The following is a 19,588-nucleotide window of genomic DNA, read 5'->3' on the forward strand; positions in this document are numbered from 1 at the left end:
GTGTAAATATTCTAGACGGGTGTTAAAATAACGCCGCCACCGGTGTAAATATTCTGTACCGGTGTTAAAATAACGCCGCTACCGGTGTAAATATTCTAGACGGGTGTTAAAATAACGCCGCTACCGGTGTAAATATTCTAGACGGGTGTTAAAATAACGCCGCCACCGGTGTAAATATTCTGTACCGGTGTTAAAATAACGCCGCTACCGGTGTAAACATTCTTTACCGGTGTTAAAATATTCTATACACCGATTTTACTCCGCTTTTACACCGGTATTTTTAACACCGGTGTATTACTCCTCCTACACCGGTGTAATTTCATTTTTACAACGGACGGAGTTAAGACGAGTCCATTTTTAACACCGCTCTTTTTACAGTGTATAAAATGGTCACTTAACTTCTTACAGTGAACGTATTTTTTTAATTATCCCAGTGGATCAAATTTTATTTTTGGTTCCGAGCAAAAAAGTTACATAAATTGGACAATAAGTACAAGCAAGAATAAACAGTATTTTACTTTATTTTATTTTATCATCTTTTTTTCCTTCTTTTTTCGGCATTTCGAGCGAAATGAAGCGAAGTAAAATATAAATTGGCTTGCCCGATGAGATCGTTTATTGTTCACGTGGAAAGTACTGAGACTATTGGAGAAAATTTTCACTACCCTCTGCTCTCTGCTGTATTTGAAACTCGAGAGAAATGATATTGGGACATTTGCTGCTTTACTTGTACTCTCCATATATATATGAGGCTGTTTGTTCGAATGAAAGTATTCGTGGATATGGGAGTAGAAAGAAGAGCTCCAGAGATAACAAATATCACCGGATATCCCCCGGTGGCTTGCCAACTAAACTTTACTTTTTTTACGTTAAAAAAGACATTTGGTCATTAGCATACACATGCTTGACATTTTTAATTACCTTTTAAAATCCTCATTTCGATGAACTAATTAATAAAGTTGTTGATTTTTTTTTTCACCAAAAAATAGTTTATAAATTTTCTACATCAACATTTGAAATTTCCCGGGTCTCTAGTTCTCTACTCGGTTGTTAATTAGATAAGTCAGTGATAATTAATTATAAGCTTTAATTCGATACTTACAAATGTAAAAATTTAGTAAAAGAAAAAAAAAAATTTTTTCCAAAAATTTGCATTTCCGGGTTTGGAAAAATGTGAGTTCCATTATGGACACACTTGAGATTACTTGCATTTGCATAATGATACACTGTAAAAAATCACCGGGATAAGTCCAAGCGGTGTAGGTGTTAAAATCGGCGGTGTTAAATTTCAACACCGAAAGTGGTGTGAAAATAACACCACCGCCAGTGTAAATATTCTGTACCGATGTTAAATAAAACTCTCCGGTGTTAAAATAGCACCGCTGCCGGTGTAAATATTCTAGACTGGTGTTAAAATAACGCCGCCGCCGGTGTAGATATTCTTTACCGGTGTTAAAATATTTAACTTTGTGAATATTTTTACTTACTCGATCACTATACTTGTTAATAAATGATATTTTTTATTAATTTTCATAAAGAACTAACATATTTTCTGTTTTATAATCTTCAAAGTTAATAATCCAAGTGGACGCAGTTTACTCTGCTTTTACACCGGTTACCTCGCTTTTACACCGATTTTACTCCGATTTTACACTGGTTACCCCGCTTTTACGCCGGTTACCTCGCTTTTACACCGATTTTACACCGGTTACCCCGCTTTTACACCAGTTACCTCGCTTTTACACCGGTTACCTCGATTTTACACCGATTTTACTCCGATTTTACACTGGTTACCCCGTTTTTACACCGATTTTACTCCGATTTAACACCGGTTACCCCGCTTTTACACCAGTTACCTCGCTTTTACACCTATTACCTCGCTTTTACACCTATTACCTCGCTTTTACACCGATTTTACACCGGTTACCCCGCTTTTACACCAGTTACCTCGCTTTTACACCGGTTACCTCGATTTTACACCGATATTACTCCGTTTTTACACCGGTTACCCCGCTTTTACACCGATTTTACTCCGATTTTACACCGGTTACCCCGATTTAACACCGGTATTTTTAACACCGGTGAATTACTCCTCCTACACCGGTGTAATTTTATTTTAACACAGGGCGGAGTTAAAATGAGTCCATTTTTAACACCGATTTTTTTACAGTGTATGAAAAAAAACGGACTTTTCATATTTATTTAATCAAACAAATGAAATTTGAAAACATTTGATGTTTAAATAGAGCTTAACATTCTCTAAATAACTTTGTAAAAAGTTTTTATAAATAAAAAATCAATAGAAGATACCTTTGAAATAGTCGAATTACAAGTAAATCTATTTTACTATAAGCAAATATATTTGAATAAATAGAATAAAATATCAACTGAAAATCGGGGCTCCGCAGAGTGTTTGCATTTATTGACACGAATAACCTATCGCTTTCAATCCTACCTTGTATGCATAACCTATTTGAAAACAAGTTATAAAAAATACCGGAACTACCCGAAATAAAAAACATTCTAACACACAAATTACTAAGGTATAAAAATATTCGATATAAAAAAGCATGGAAATTTGAATTTAAATGAAATTTATTTGTTTTGTCGGAAATTTTAAATTGATTTACAACTTTAATTAACTCCCATTGTTCATGTTGTCCTCAGGTCTATTCACATACAAATTATATCTAATTGGCATGAAGGTTCTGATTTATTTCGATTAAAATTGTAATTATTATTATAATTACAAACACAAATTAATGGTTTATTTTTGGACTTAAGAATCAATTTTAATGTAAGGAGCCCGGTATGGAAAAAGTATGAGGAGTAAAATCTACTCAACGAATGACCCCGTTAAGACTTTCCCTTTTCAGGGGCAAGTGTATAAGGTATCCTACGGGGCACCGTACGAATGCATTGTATGCATACAATAGATCTATATACATATGTATGATATGTATATAGGTACATAATATATACTCTACGGCGTCTTTAGATGATAAATATATATGAAGTATGTCTGACATACTATATATATATTTATCATCGATTCTACATCAAATTTCCTTTAATTTAATATAATTTTTTTTTTTTTTATAAACTTTATAATATTTTTACAAGCGAATGGGTAATTAAATATTTTTGGAAAATTTTTGTTCACTATATTTCTTACAACACCGAAAGCTGGGTCTATATTTTCTATGGGATGTCTCGGGGATTTCCAGACAATTTAACTGGCGAAAATTCTTTTTTTTTTACCGGAGGAATAAAAATATTAGAGGGGTTGGACTCTTTGGGTCCATCCGATATTTTTTTTCTCATATTTCCTTCTGGTTGTTATTTGACACGATTTCTGAGGCCCTTTCAATCGAAAATAATAGAAAATGCCGGAGGAATAAAAATATTAGACTCCTAGACTCTCGACAGAACCATGTCGAGGGGTATGTAGAGGGGTTGGACTCTTTGGGTCCATCCGAAATTTTTTTTTTTTCATATTTCTTGATCCACTAATTTTGATGAAAATATTCTACTGATAAATTTTCGCGTAATAACGCTCGAGTACCAGTAAATTGTGCATTTAAAAAAAGTGAATAAGAATAATTGTTTAATAAATATTCATTGTAATTTGCAAAAGTCCTGCGCCTTTAAAAAATGATAGGAGATATAAATATAACTAGATGATTATACGTGTGGGTTTGAAAATTAATATCGAACGAGAGCGCTGGAGATTACTTGGAAATTACGAGAGCAGCAATTTCCATTGAATTTTCCAACCGGTACTGACAGCATTTCCAGATAAATTAATATTATATTTTTGCATATTGTTTCAATAAGCATCATAAATTTTATTCGCTTATGCTCTATTCGAATTTAAAGTTATTAAATATACATGCGTTGTTGATAAATTTTTTCCAAATATGTCAATTTGTAATCATGGAAGTAAATTTAGTACATAAAAGAAGTACTTTACCTAATGTACTGAAAGTTCACCTGTGTTACTCCCTATTTCAAGTGCTTACCATTTTTTAAAGACGTTGCACTGCACGTGAGTTGAATGAAAATCTCCTTTTCACTATTTTTTTAATTTAGTTTTCAAAAAATTTATTTCTCTGCGTTGGAAAGAATGAACCGTAAAAATTTAAAATCCCGCCGACGCCTGCGAAAACAGCTGGTCCATTTTAGAACTCACACAGAAAAAATTTTTTATGCCCAGAAATTTTCTTTAGTTCTGAGAAAAAATTTCTTAGGGCCAAAATTAGGAGTAAAATTTTTTTGCGCCAAAAAATCTTTTTTTTCGGGCAGTAACACCGAAATTTGTTCTTTTTTTTGATGAAATAAATGAATAGGTTTTGAAAAAAAGTGTTTCAATTTTTTTTACATTCGTTTCATTGATAGGAAAGTTTGAATTCGATGCATCTATTGGTCGTGATTATTTGAGCCAAATATGTGTAACTCCCTATTTTAAGTGCTTGCCATTTTTTAAAGACTTTGCACTGCACGTGAGTTGAATGAAGATCTCTTTTCACTATTTTTTAAATTTAGTTTTCAAAAAATTTATTTCTACGCGTGGGAAAGAATGAACCGTAAAAATTTTAAATCCCGCCGACGCCTGCGAAAACAACTGATCCATTTTAAAACTCACACAGAAAAAATTTTTTATGCCCAGAAATTTTTTTTAGTTCTGAGAAAAAATTTCTTCGGGCCAAAATTAGGAGTAAAATTTTTTTGCGCGAAAAAATCTTTTTTTCTGGGCAGTAACACCGAAATTTGTTCTTTTTTTTGTTGAAATAAATGAATAGGTTTTGAAAAAAAGTGTTGCAATTTTTTTTACATCCGTTTCATTGATAGGAGACTTTGAATTCGATGGATCTATTGGTCGTGATTATTTGGGCCAAATAAAAAAGTAATCGTATTTACGAGTGGCTGGAAACTAAATCCAATTAATAGTTAAAAATTATCGATACACGTCAATTTTAATTAATGGTTTTATTTGTCAACTACACATATATTGGTGAACCGTCGTGCAAATTTGACACACAAAGACCGACAAAAGCGCCAGCGGTATGACTAAAATCGAATTCAACGATCGTCAGATTAGAATAGGTAGTAATGGTTCGGTGGAGCCCGACCACATCCGATGTGCATATGTCCGAATGCCTTAACCACATTTATCAAGTACCAGCTTTTACGTTGTTTCGTAATAAACGTTACACAATATTTATTTTATTATTCATTCATACTAAACAAATATAAACCAAGTCAATAAATATTCAACTGAAAATTTGTTTCATGTGAAATTTCTACACCAAATATTACAACAAACTAAAAAAATTTGAATATTTACATAAAAAACGAGCAAATATGAAATAATGTATAAAAAAACATGTCACACATAAATAAAAATGATTAAAATAAATACGGAAAATTTTTTTTTTTAATTCCTCATGACAAATGTTTATTTGCTTATTTATTTTTAACTGTTTTTATGTCACAGATATGTTTTTATATCATTTATTTACATATTTATGTCCTCGGTAAATAAATAAAAAAAAGTAAATTTTATAATTTTCATACTCGCCCATTTTAATTAAAAATATTTTATTCACTCGACTAAATTACACGATACAACTCACTCAAGATAAATTACTGTCTTATTTATAATCTCGACAATCTAATTTATCATATTTTAATACCATATTATTCATTTTGCTAATGCATTGTGTTAATTATTTTTCCATTTCTCGACATTTTTACAAATTAAACATAAATATTTTCCTCCATAATCTTAATTAATTTCACTCATATTTACCACCGAGACATAAAACCCCAGGTTTTATGCGTATTGCTAAATATTCTTATTCTTATTCAACGCGAGTCGATATTCTCGGTCGAAAAAAATGTCCTTGTATCACGAATTCCCACAATATAACCATTAAACAAAGCAAGACAAGAAAAACATCGCAAACGAGCAGTAATTACTTGTCAGATGGAAAAAAAAAACCAACTATTGATGTAACTTAATGACGTGGTCATCGATTCGTGAATTATCGACATTCTTCTCTGAGCTTTACAATTTTTCCATTTCCCGGGACCAGGTGGAGACAAAAAAAAACTAGCACATGCCTGATCGATCTCAAATTCACCGTAATAAATACTTTATGCCGTGGGGAAATTACTTTGTTCCTTTCTCCCCCGCGGTTTATTATATATTTTACTAAGATTTTGTTAATCTTTTTTTTTTTTAGAAAATAATATATAAATTTTTAAATCTACTGTAAAAATCGGGAGTGAATTTGGAGTGATTACAGGTTTTTTAAAAATCCGAATTAACTCCACTACTCGGAATTTCGGAATTTCAGAAAAAATCACTCCGCATATGGAGTAAAGGGGGAGTTTGTTTTTTCAGCGGAGTGATTTCGAAGTGATCTGAATTTTCTTTAAATTCGCATTTAAGGTAAAAGACCCTATACCCGCTCAGTACTATTAGTCGCTCACTTTAACTGTTTAAGGCGTTTTTTTATAATTTTTCTAGAAAAAAATTACAACCAAAAATATTATTATTGATAAATAATTATTTGTGAATCTAAATATATTAAAATATGATGCATCAAATTATTTTATAATAGATTATAAATTTAAATTAAATGACTGTTTTCAAAATCGCGCTCAGCCGGACATTTTTTACTTTAACGTTCATTCGTCAGATTAAATTTAGGTTACGTCAAATTTTTTAAAAATTTTTATAACTATATCTTATTAAATACATTTTTAAAATTCATGAAATTTTATATTATGAAAGAATAAAGTTGTATAATTTATAAATTATTTGTCCAAATCAATAAACTTGTCATAGTTTAATTGATACTGTCTTTGAGCGACTATAGGGCCATGTGTTGATCGAGTAATGGTACATCAAAACTTTTAGTGAGCGACTATGGGTACACTCAAGGACCTTATTTTAAAAATTAATAATAATTAATTATTAACATTATTCTTCAAACTTAAATTTTATTCTAATACTCGAAACTTCAAAAATAACTATAAAAAAAAATTATGGTTTTTCATTTTATTTATTAATTTATATTGAGTGATTTAATCTCACATCAATGAAAAGTGAGCGAGTATAGGGGATTTTACCTTACTCCGATTGTGTTTTGATATTAAAATAAAATCCCCTTCGGAGTGTTTTTTACTTGAAGGAGATAAATCACTACACAGTCATCCGCTCCTCATTACTCCGGATTCAATCTGCGTCCACTCCGAATTTTTTTACAGTATAAGATAAGGCAAAATTCTGTTAAAATTTAACCACAGAGACCAATAGACGAGTTAGATTTCTCGAAATTCTACTAAAAAAACCACAGTCGTACCATAAAACTTTTAATTCCAGGCCGCCAGCGGTTGGCTGTCGTTGATATTAACGGATTGCATAACGCTACATATTCGCAATTGTATCCCAGTTACCTCATGCTTCGCATATTTACAGTCGCTCATTCACTCTGTGGGGTAATATTACGAACAATAAATTCCCTCGAATGCACCAAGTGGCTTTATGTTGCTCTAGCTGGTTCGCTGACTAGCTCCCCATCCCTCATACACGTCCATGTACGGTTTACGCCAAGTAAACATAATAATTTTCTCGGATTATCAAAGTTAGAGTATTAATTAAAATATTTAAAGTCAGCAGTGAGAGCTGATTAGGATTTAAAAGTAATTCGGAAATCGATGCATTAATTGGCGGGGAATTCCTCGACCGAGTGATGGATTAATGGAACAAATACGATATGGAAAAAGCTCTGGATTAAATGTAATATTAAGTTCGCGAGCTGTACGACAAGCCGATTCATATTTTCCGATAATCTCTTGGCTCATATTCATCCGGGCGTTGATTGTTTTTCACCGAAAGCCCGCAGAGACTGCTAGCATTCAAGGTATCACTATTTTTCCCGATATTAATATCGAAATATAATTATTGTATATTTTACATTTCACACGTTACTCCAGTTATAACCTATAAACTCTTCACCTTTCGACCTCTCGCAACTTCGACACAATACTCATGAGGATTAATTTCAACTGACGTCAATAATATTTAACCCCATCGACTGTTTTTCACCTATTTCATTGCGTTATATTTTGTTGGTTTTATTTTTTCCCGCCATCGAGAACAATAAACTTAAATTTTATTTTCAAGACGTATCGATTACTGATAAATTATTTTTAACACGACTTCCTGCTTGTTATTGGTTAGCAACTAAAAATCCAATGTTTATTTTTATTGTTACTGTTACTGCTATTATTATCAATATTTAATTAATTGTTTCTACTCAATCGAAAAAAACCCTGACCTGGTATCGAAATTACTTTGAAATTTAATTATTATTAGCTTCTAAAAAAAATCAATAAATAATTATCAAAAAATCAATTACAAATTTTAAAATTTAAACGTTATCCTGATTAAACAACTGAATTCGACCGAATTGAAAATTTTAATTCTGTTATCCCTGATTAAACAACTGAATTCGATCGAATTAAACAGAATTGAATTTTTAATTCTATTTAATTCAGATAAATTCTAGTAATTCGGTACCTAACTTAAAAATGAATTCTGTCTAATTCGGCAGGAAAACCAGAATTTGTCCAAATTAAAATGAATTTAAATAATTCTATTCGGTTTAATTCTGATTAATTCGGAAATAATTCTCGAATTTTTGGTTCTGAATCCGAATCAAACTGAATTAAAACAAATTTGAAATTTTTAAATCGGCTTTATTCTGTTTAATTTAAATTCAAATTTTCAATTCAGTTAAATTTTGTTTTGCGGAATTCGACAGAATATAACAGAATTGAATTTTCAATTCTATATGATTCAGATAAATTCTGTTAATTCGGTGCCTAACTTAAAAATGAATTCTGTCTAATTCGGCAGGAAAACCAGAATTTGTCAAAATTGAAACGAATTTAAATAATTCTATTTCGTTTAATTCTGATTAATTCGAAAATAATTCTCGAATTTTTGGTTCTGAATCCGAATTAAACTGAATTAAAACAAATTTGAAATTTTTAAATCGATTTTATTCTATTTAATTCAAATTCAAATTTTCAATTCAGTTGAATTCTGTTTTGCAGAATTCAACAGAATATCCCTGATTAAACAACTGAATTTGACCGAATTAAAAATTTTAATTCTGTTATATTTTGTTGAATTCGGCAAAACAGAATTCAACTGAATTGAAAATTTGAATTTGAATTAAATAGAATAAAATCGATTTAAAAATTTCAAATTTGTTTTAATTCAGTTTAATTCGGATTCAGAACCAAAAATTCGAGAATTATTTTCGAATTAATCAGAATTAAACCGAATAGAATTATTTAAATTCGTTTTAATTTGGACAAATTCTGGTTTTCCTGCCGAATTAGACAGAATTCATTTTTAAGTTAGGCACCGAATTAACAGAATTTATCTGAATTAAAAATTTAATTCTGTTTAATTCGATCGAATCCAATTGTTTAATCAGGGTAATTCACAGAAAAAAAAAATGACCAAAGATATATTTTTTATCTGGATATTAATAAAATGATTATTAAAAACCCATGAATTGTCTGGGCGTCAATTGTAATCGTCAGAAATAACTTTGCGTCATAAATTTTATCGTCTGTAAAATTAAATTTGAATAATTAGTTATTAAGCATATATGAGGTACCCGTTGCAGCTCGAGATAAAACTTTTAAAACAGTTATAATTATATCCATATCCTGAAGTCATGCTGAGTATTAAATACGTTTCAGCGAACCTTTTGTTAATTAATAACGGATTTCGAAAATACCTCTGCACTCTGGCTGCTGTCACGAGAGACGAAATATACGAGCATTAAGCGCTTTACCACAAATCGATGACGTCGCGTAAATATAGACTTCCGCTGATATTTTGTGTTTGCTAAAATTAGTTGAGATATGTCGCTCTATTAAATACACCGTTACCAAAAAGATTATTTCATGTACGTTTATTTATTTGCTTAATCATACAACTGAGCTGCTTTTGATCATCGTCATCATCATCATCATCAGTGGTCTTAATGTCCCAATAATTGACGAATAAATCAACAGTCTATTTAATGTGGATACCATTGAGTTATTTGAATCCAATTGCGCGGCTATTAAACGAAAACTCTTAATCCTAGACCGGTTAATTTTTTGAGAATTAAATTCGAACAGAGTCAAGTGCCTTTTTAATTACATGTTCATAAAAGTTTATGTCTACTACGTGTTATAGCAGCGATAATGTTAGCAACTGTACAATTAAAACAGCTTTTAATACTTTTTATTAAATTATTCGCGTATGTGGATGTTGGATTAATTAATTTATTTTTACTTCTCGAAGTAACGTTGTTATGTTTTATTTAACAATGCAATCTACGTAATTTTAACTTCTCGTTTTACTAATTAGCTAACAAGCTTTAAGCTTTTTACTTTAATTCATTTACACGACAATTTTGCTTTTATTTTATTTTATTTTATTTTTTTTTTTTTAATAAGGGTCAAAAGAAGTAACCGTAAATTTTAATTAAAATAATTATTTAATAGTAATAAATTTATTTACGAGCGAGTTTATGTGCCCGGGAAAATCTTATTTTGAAATTGTGTTTAAGTTGATATTTTTTACTTGAAAAAACACGTCGTCATATGTGGGCAATAATTATAAATTTTTTGCGACCAGTCCGCTTTAGCCGGAAAAGGAAAAAAAAAAATTGAAAACTTATCTTATCTTCTTTGGATTTGAAGGGAAGTAAAAAATTCAGCGGACTCAGGATAAAAAGTAAATTTTTTCCTCAGAATCCCCGTTTTTTGCTTGACCCTTTTCTCTGGCCCGGACATTTTTAAATTCATACTTAAACAGTTTTATTATTTATTTTCATTTAATTTCATTAATAAATAATCTTTTTGGGTTTCCTCGGAAAAAGTAGAGCAGTCAGAGTTACATCGGACATATTGAAAGTGTGGATGGACAAAAAGTAAGACCGAAATTAAAAGATAATAAATCTTAGTTCCTACGGACATGAAGAAAAAAATTTTCTTTGTGGCAAAATTGAGGTATTGGAAAAAGCTAAAGAAATATTTTTTTTATCAGCTTGAAATTGAAGATATTTATTTTTTTTTTTGTGTCAATATTCTATTTTTGATAAATAAAATATTTTTATTGGCAAAATAATAAAATCATTGAATATCTGCTGGGAATATTGAAAATTAAAAGATCTCGGAAAACAGACTGGAAAAAAAATTATAAAATTGGAATGTATGGGCTTGTTGAATCACTTGAAATATTTTTTATCTTGACCTGGATTAAGGAAAAAATAATTCATAATTCCTGGGGTTTAAAAAAATTTATAATCCAAGACGTAATGGCACTTTGAGTAAATTGAAAAAATAATAAATATGTTTTTCTGGTATTTCTCAACAATTAAGGTCAATTTAAATAAATTTACCTCAAGTTTGCTCATTGACAATTTAAATAAAATGAAATTTTTTAAAAATTTTAACTCAGCTTTCCCTGCATTTTATTTTACTCTCTTCGCAATTGCATAAGACATTAACTCACGATTCATCTGATAAAAGCAATAATCATAATTACAATATAAATAACACTGGTAGCCTAATAAGAATGTTATTATGCAAATGAGAAAATGTATTAAGTGTAAGATTGCATGAAATGAGAATAAGAACTTTACACTAGATGCGAAACTTAAGTAATCAACATCCAAAACCAGATAGCAATAGAGAAGGAGATTAGTATTAGTGTTAGTAGAAACTACTGCTAAATTGCACTGCGGAATTGCGCAAACAAATATTTCACTTATTTTCAAAATCATTCCTTATATTTTTACCATAATTTACTTATTTTATTTATACTTCAAAAATATATGATCTACTTATGAAAAAAAATGTTTTCCGTTAAAAATGGTGTCTCATTTTGCCCCAGGCTCTCCTATATTTATTTTTTTTCTCACATTATTATCATCCTACACTGAGAAAATTATACAACGGGAATTACTAATGTACCTGAAGATCGGAACGTTTTTCGTGGATCGAAAACAAGAAAAAAGAAATGAAAAGTAAAAAATCTACTGGATCTAGATTTCGGAAATGGTTCGCATGTCACCCGAAAATGACAGGTCACTTCCAACTACCCCTAAATTCGCCTTTAGACACAAATTTTTTACCATCAATCCGATAGTAGTGAATACTATCCAGATGATTATATAAATCATCTAGATTTTAACAATTATTATAAATATGGTGAATATTTATCTTATTAATCTTGAGAAGAACTCATTAGTTTGATTGAATTCGTATTTTGTACTTGAACTTATTATTTTTTTTCTTTTTATATACAGCCTCATTTTTATTTTTATATTTCCTCAAGAAATAATGTAACGGGAGACCGAATATTTGAATATTTGAACAACTTATGTAATTATACGCTGTTATCATAATGTACATTTTGTATTTAGTATTTTATACTTATACTTCCTTATGATCATTAGAGGACTTTGTCCTATGACCAGTTAAATAAATAAATAAATCTAAATAGTATTCACTACTCAGAAAAAAAAAAATTCTCGATTGAAGGTAAATATTCTTGATTCAAGAAAATTTTTTTGGAGACCTAAATTTTCTCAGATAAAGTAGAAATCTTCTCCAACCAAGACGAATTCTCTTGGCTCAAGAAAATCTTGACTTGGTTCCCGAAAACGTTTGTCTTCAAAAATATTTTCTTGACTCAAGATATCTGTTTTTTCTGTGTACACGGAAAGAAATTTTCATTAAAAATTACCGTTAAATTCACTGTAATCATGGGACGAATGACATGACCTAATCATTTGTCGATAAGTGAGACAATTTTTAACTTTTTTTCAACAAATTTTACTGTAGTCTACTGTAAATTTCATTCGGTTTTCGGTAAATTTTATGAATTCTAACCTCAAAATAAATAAATTTTTCCGTAATTTTTAATTTGAAAATGGTAATAAATAAAAGCGCCGCATTATGTCCCACGATTACCGTGAATTTAACGGTAATTTTTAACGAAAATTTCTTTCCGTGTACTATCGGATTGATGGCAGAAAATTTTACCATAACTAGATAGTAATTCCTATTATATTTAATTTCCTCAGTGTACATGATTTCTATTATTCTATTGAACTCGAACCGATGTCTGTATTATAATTATCAATACAATATCATTATCGATGATATTAATTTCTCCTTTGGACCTCAATGTTATTATTAACATTATTGTGTTCTTATTTTTATCGGTCTATTGTAAGAAAATTTAATATCGATGCCATCATATAACGCAAATATTGATATCCATATGCTGAAATATTTTTGTGTCTATCTGTCTATGTATAAATTTAATAATAAATCGAATGTCTTTCATAGTTTGGTACACAATGAAAATCTACGTACCTACGAATTCAATATCCCGATTCAATAAAGTTATTGCCCAGAACTCTGATAAAAGAAATAATAATTATTATTATTATGGAATATATGAAGTTTATCATTTGTCGTTTCATTTCATTGAATTCAATAACTTTACACAGTAGACTACTTTGGATTATATTATCTATTATTCGCGGACTTAGCGTATATATATATTCACAATTACCATTATCATTCCAGTATACAACTATTCTCGGAATTACATATACTGCATATCTGATTGTGCTTACGGCCTTGATAACATTGATTAACCACGTGAAAAAGCACAGGTCACTAAAGGCTTAATTATCTTTTTCCAATACTCCCTTTGGCATATATACATGACTGTGTTACTTTGTATCATTTTTTTGTTCACTATTCGAAATTTGGTTGTTCGAAATTTGGTTATTCGAAATTTGGTTATTCGAAATTTGGTTGACGTTATTCGAAATTTGGTTGTTCGAAATTTGGTTATTCGAAATTTGGTTATTCGAAATTTGGTTGACGTTATTCGAAATTTGGTTGTTCGAAATTTGGTTATTCGAAATTTGGTTATTCGAAATTTGGTTGACGTTATTCGAAATTTGGTTATTCGAAATTTGGTTATTCGAAATTTGGTTGACGTTATTCGAAATTTGGTTGTTCGAAATTTGGTTATTCGAAATTTGGTTGACGTTATTCGAAATTTGGTTGTTCGAAATTTGGTTATTCGAAATTTGGTTGACGTTATTCGAAATTTGGTTATTCGAAATTTGGTTGACGTTATTCGAAATTTGGTTGTTCGAAATTTGGTTATTCGAAATTTGGTTGAAGTTATTCGAAATTTGGTTGTTCGAAATTTGGTTATTCGAAATTTGGTTGACGTTAAAGTCCGCAAAGTATCGAGCCCTTATTCATAATTTCGAAGGATTGAAGAAATTTCAGTATGACGAAATTTTTAATAAAAACATGGAAATGAATACGTCCGCGGGTGAAATTTAAACCTCATAAAAAATTCAAAAGACAATTTCCTAGCAAATTTGACGGGTTTTACAAAAGGTCAGAGGCAAGAAATCGATAAATCCAAAACTTTGTTTCACACTTTAGAGGCAAATATTTAAAATCAACGAGCTCTAAAGTCCCGATTAAGGGATGTAACGAGGAAAGTTTTTATAAATGCTAAATAACCTTTAGAAAGTAGCATAAGAAAATGTTTCGGTTAAATGACGTGTTAATAAATTTTCAATTTAATAGCAATAAGGCCCTTAATAACAAACGATAAAATCGCTGAAAAGCTTATAAAATTTTGAAAACACGATAAATTTAAAAGATCATCTCGTTTGTTCTGTAAGAAAAGTTTACAGTGAAAGAATCTTCTAAAGCTATTTTATCTTCACGGAACTTCGAACATTCATTTTAACTGTCAACCCATCAAAGTTACAATTAGTTGACGTGGACTTTTTTTCTCCAGAGGAAAATTCTATTTTTTACTTCCAGCTCTTAAATTTTGCTTTAAAAATGCATTTTTTTTTTTCACCTCAGAATGGCTGAATTTTATTGATCATAAAAAATAGTAGGCAGAGATATGTAAAAATTTATCGATTAAACATAACAATTTTAATTGACCCCTGAACAGAAAAAAAAATTTTATAGTTGGTATCACGGTGCTTGCAATAAAGCCCATCCAGTTATAGATTCTCTTTTTTCGTATGAAAGCTATGAAAGCTTATCCATAATTTTCAAAATACATCGACGGATCAAACAAAAGCAGGCATTGAAGGGATCGGCATTTTAAAAATCCTCCGCCAATTATCGCACGGGCATTCATTAAAAAAAATAAAAATAAACTCACCATGGCTAAATTGGTTGTTGCTGGCAATAACTCTCTCGGCATTCTTCCTGGCGATGAAAAACCACTCACTGCTATTGCTCAAATACTTGTACTCAATAGCCAAATCCTTAACAAGAACGCCGTCGTGATCGGGCAATCGATGCGCGAAAGGACAATAGAGCCAATGATCCTTGTACTGCATTTTGTCGTAGCAATTGCCAGCCGCAAAAATGTCCTCGTCGAATTCCACCATTGACAGGACGCTTGCATGCAACAAATACTCAGAAGACAGCATAACTTCTGGGGCATATTTCCACAACCGCGTCAGCATATTCGCTCGATTAACTGCAAAATTGGCTTCCAATCTGAATCTCTCTTGCGCGTACTGATCTACGACACCCTCGCCCAAATTTAGATCCGTTCCCGCAGTGCAGTTTTCACCCAACAAGTGTTGGTTTTCAATTATTCGCAAAAATCGCGTGACAATGTCATCTTGCACACTGGGCTTATCGACTTTCCTCTTGACATCGTCGACGCCTACGTCGAAAACTTTTCTCTCTGAATCGGCATCAGTTAAATTTTTACTAAACTCCTCGTAAGCGTAATCCATCTCGGCATTTCGCTCGACAAACTCGTCAAAAGTCTTTATTTCCGTCGGATGATGAACCAAGACACCGTAAACATCGTGCTTTCGCGTGCTGCTCTCAAAAGTTATATTTCTACTGGCTATTTCAACGAATTTAGGTTTCGCATCTCTGTCGGATAGTTTATCAATTTTTTTAAACAAGTCACTTCGACGCACTTCACGTTCCTTATCCCCGTTTCCAAACTTTTTAAGAATATTTTGTGACTTTGAAATTAGATCGCGCGTTGTTGTATTTCCGTAAACCGAGTCCTTAAAATCCAGGTCAATATCCACGTAGAGGGTGTCGTTTGGTCCAACCAATTTCGAGTAGATCGGATCGACACTCTGGTCTATTTCGTAGCTCTCACTGTCAATAAAATCCTCCTCGAGATTAAGGTACGTCTTGAATTTATCTTGAGGCGAAAAGGTTGTCTTGATTTCAGGTACTTGTTCGATTTTCTTGGACCTGCCATAGTGCCCGCGTGACCTTCCATGTCTTATCTGAAGCTTCTCGACATTCGTTTCCGGTTTAGGAAAGTGTCCTCCATCACTCGGGGTTTCCACCTTGACCACTTTACTACTAACCGACTCCACATACAGCTTTTGTTTCTGTCTAAACTCTTCCTCTGGCCGGGGCGGTTTTGTTTTATCTCTCCCTCGTAGATTACCGAAGTCGGGCTGATCCAGTGTTTCGGACACTCGGTTGTTTAAATCCCCAGTGAACCAGGACCCGGGTATCTTGATGTCGTGAATCAGACGGCGATCAATGAACAGCGGACGGTGTGTCTGCTGATGACGAAGTATCTCTCGAGGCTTCTCAATCGGTGGATGAGACTCTTCGGTTCCGACCAACGACAGTGTGAGGATACTTGATAGCAACGTCGTGGTCGTAAGAAGTATTACAACACCCGAGTACCGAAACCCACAGACACTCATTGTTTGTTGTTATTATTATTATTATAATTAATATTATTATTATTATTATTATTATTATAAAATGACATTTAATGATTTTTCATTATTAATATTCAAGGTCAATTGTGACCTTGAATAATTTATAAACGTACCATGTGGTAGATTCATTTCATTCCTTCGCCACTTATCTGCTCAATATATATTATATATACAGAAATAAACTATTTGTACACTTGTGTCAAATGAAATTCCGTACTTCCTAGCGATCACAAATCACCGTGACTAATGTTACACTTTTAATTTATTTACCCACACTCATTTTACTATTCAATAATCATAATAATAATAATAACAATAATAACAATAATAATAATAACAACAATAATAGACTATTATTTTATACTTTTACTTAAAATAAATTTTTTGACCATAATTACATTACTCCATTACTAAAAGTCGACTTGACTATTTCGATCATTGTCTAGTAGCGAATTAAAAAAATTAACCCATAAAAAATCGGTGAGATAAACAAACGGTTTGGCGAATAAATCGAGCGATTTCGGGAGACAGAGCAACGGAGTCCGAGCTCGTACGAGGTTCGCACGCGGCGCCAGACTGAGAAGGGATGAATATAACCACCCTCGGTGGCGAATACTACGCAAAGACATACAGTAGATAAAGCGCAGGTCTTCATAGCATTATCCGGTATATTTTATTAGGACAAACAGCTGCCAGTTTTTACGTGCAATGCAAACACATTATTCTATCGAGTGTGTGTACACATACTTTTATTCTTATTATCACTATTACTGTTATGTTTTCGCCGTAAACATCTGTACTTGATAGACATCGAGCACAACTCGTACATGTGATGAAGAAACTTTGGGAATCTTTCCGTTCGAAAATAGTCGTCAAGTATACGATTCCGTCTTCATATTTATAAATTACTTCTCTGCTATTCTTATCAAAATTTTGACACTCGTAAAAAATAAAAATTAATGTAACGGGACCGAAGTCCACCTTCGTTTGACGGGAGGCCGACACTTCGCCTTTTTGAGCATACTCGCGTTGCGTAGCATCCCCATCTTCCACCCAGACGAAACTCTTAGTCAAAAAATATAATCAAGTGACGACCCGAGTCGAAAAGTTTCAGCATTAATTCAGACTGAATAAACTGATAACCAACAGTAGAAAAAAATAAAAAGTGGCTATTTAAAATACATTAAAAAATGAGTCTGAACTCAGACTGAAAGGTCGTCATATTTCACTTTTCAGGACCATCAGGCTAAAATTAAGCTTGAAAATAAAATCAATTAGTCAGGCTATTCAGTTTGACAAAAGCGTCAAATCAGGCTCTTCAGGTTAAAAATATGTTTAATTGTGGCAGTGTGATCAGCTTCAAATCAGTGCAGAATTAAGGTTCTTCAGGTCGAAATTGTGTTTTATAATGACAGTGTGGCAGTTTCAATTCAAGTCTAAATTTTGTTAAATAGCAGTTTATTTAGTTCAAAAATAAGCTCAAAAGTTAAGCTAGTTTTACCGACAGGTTATTCAGCTTGAATTCAGTGTCTTTTCAATTATATAGTAGGCTGTTCAGTTTTAAAACAGCCTGAAAATTTTACGTCAGTTTGAAGCTTAAGCTTATTCAGGTTGAATCCAGCTTTAACTTAATTCCACCAGCAGGCTGATCAGTTTGAAATAAATTTAACTGAAAGGCTAAACAGTTTAATTTAAGGCTCAATTAAGCGTAGTCAGTTTCAAGTAAGGTTCAGTTCAGCGCAGTCAGCTTCATTTAAGGTTTAGTTAAGCCTAATCAGTTTGAAATAATGCTGAAACTTTTCGACTCGGGGACTAAGGTAGACATTAACCGGAGGTATAATCAAAAATTCTCATTGCGCGTGGTATCTAACCACAGCCATCACGAGCCCTACCTCTCTAGGACCAAACACTACTCCCATCTCAGGAAATAAAGAGACTTTGGTCGCAGTGGGCTTGGAAAGGCCCCCGTGGTATCAGACTCCCAGCTCTGGTTAAGCCATTATCCGCTTGTTCATCCCCTGACAGATTTTCTACTTTCCCGAGCCGAGAGATACTCTAATTATTCAAGCCAAATCAAAGATGGGAGACAGCTCGGGGAACACTTTCGTAAAAATGAAAACAAAATTACGTTTCGTTAGGAGTGGTACAATGGTTGGATAAATTACTGATGCCATCAAAAGATTATTCCAAAAGTTCGCCAAAGCAGACTCGTACTACTCAGAGCCTCATGCATTATATAGATTTTTAAATCCTCTTAACATTAGAGTTACAATAATTATCAGTTAGTATAACAAGCTAATATTGTTATCACTTTTAGTTTTGACTTTCATGGTTTCCTATTGGTGGTAAAATATATGTAGCGGTCAATATTTGATGCACAAGCCGGATAAAGGGAGTAATTAATAATTATGAAATTTCTAATGGAGCCCAAAGCTTTATGGTTTCTTTCAATTATTAACTCATTAGGATTATTTATGAAATATAGAAGGACTTGCGTTTCAAAGTTATCCATTATCTCTATCATCTTCTTTACTTTAAGATTTTTTTGTACTAGCATCCAAGCTTTTGGTATCAGCGCGAGAGTGCTATCAGCTGTTTTAGTATCAATCTCTTTGCTATTGATCGTTTCTTCATTATCACAGTTCGTAGTTTTTTACAAATAACTAAATTTCGTTTGCTTTGGATTCACCACCGGGTTTCCGTTTTCTTGCTTG

General features: G+C 31.9%; 1 protein-coding gene across 1 annotated transcript in view; it reads right to left on the reverse strand.

Annotated features, from left to right (window-relative positions):
* LOC130669853 (probable G-protein coupled receptor 158) overlaps positions 1-17,466 on the reverse strand; it is an 87,862-nt gene extending 70,396 nt beyond the window's left edge. The window contains exon 1 of the mRNA XM_057472984.1: positions 15,317-17,466. Within this exon, the coding sequence (XP_057328967.1) occupies positions 15,317-16,856 (1,540 nt within the window). The 5' untranslated portion in view covers positions 16,857-17,466. The remainder of the gene's footprint in view (positions 1-15,316) is intronic.
* Between the last annotated feature and the right edge of the window lie 2,122 nt (positions 17,467-19,588).

The sequence above is a fragment of the Microplitis mediator genome, chromosome 1 (assembly GCF_029852145.1).
Source record: "Microplitis mediator isolate UGA2020A chromosome 1, iyMicMedi2.1, whole genome shotgun sequence".
NCBI lineage: Eukaryota > Metazoa > Arthropoda > Insecta > Hymenoptera > Braconidae > Microplitis > Microplitis mediator.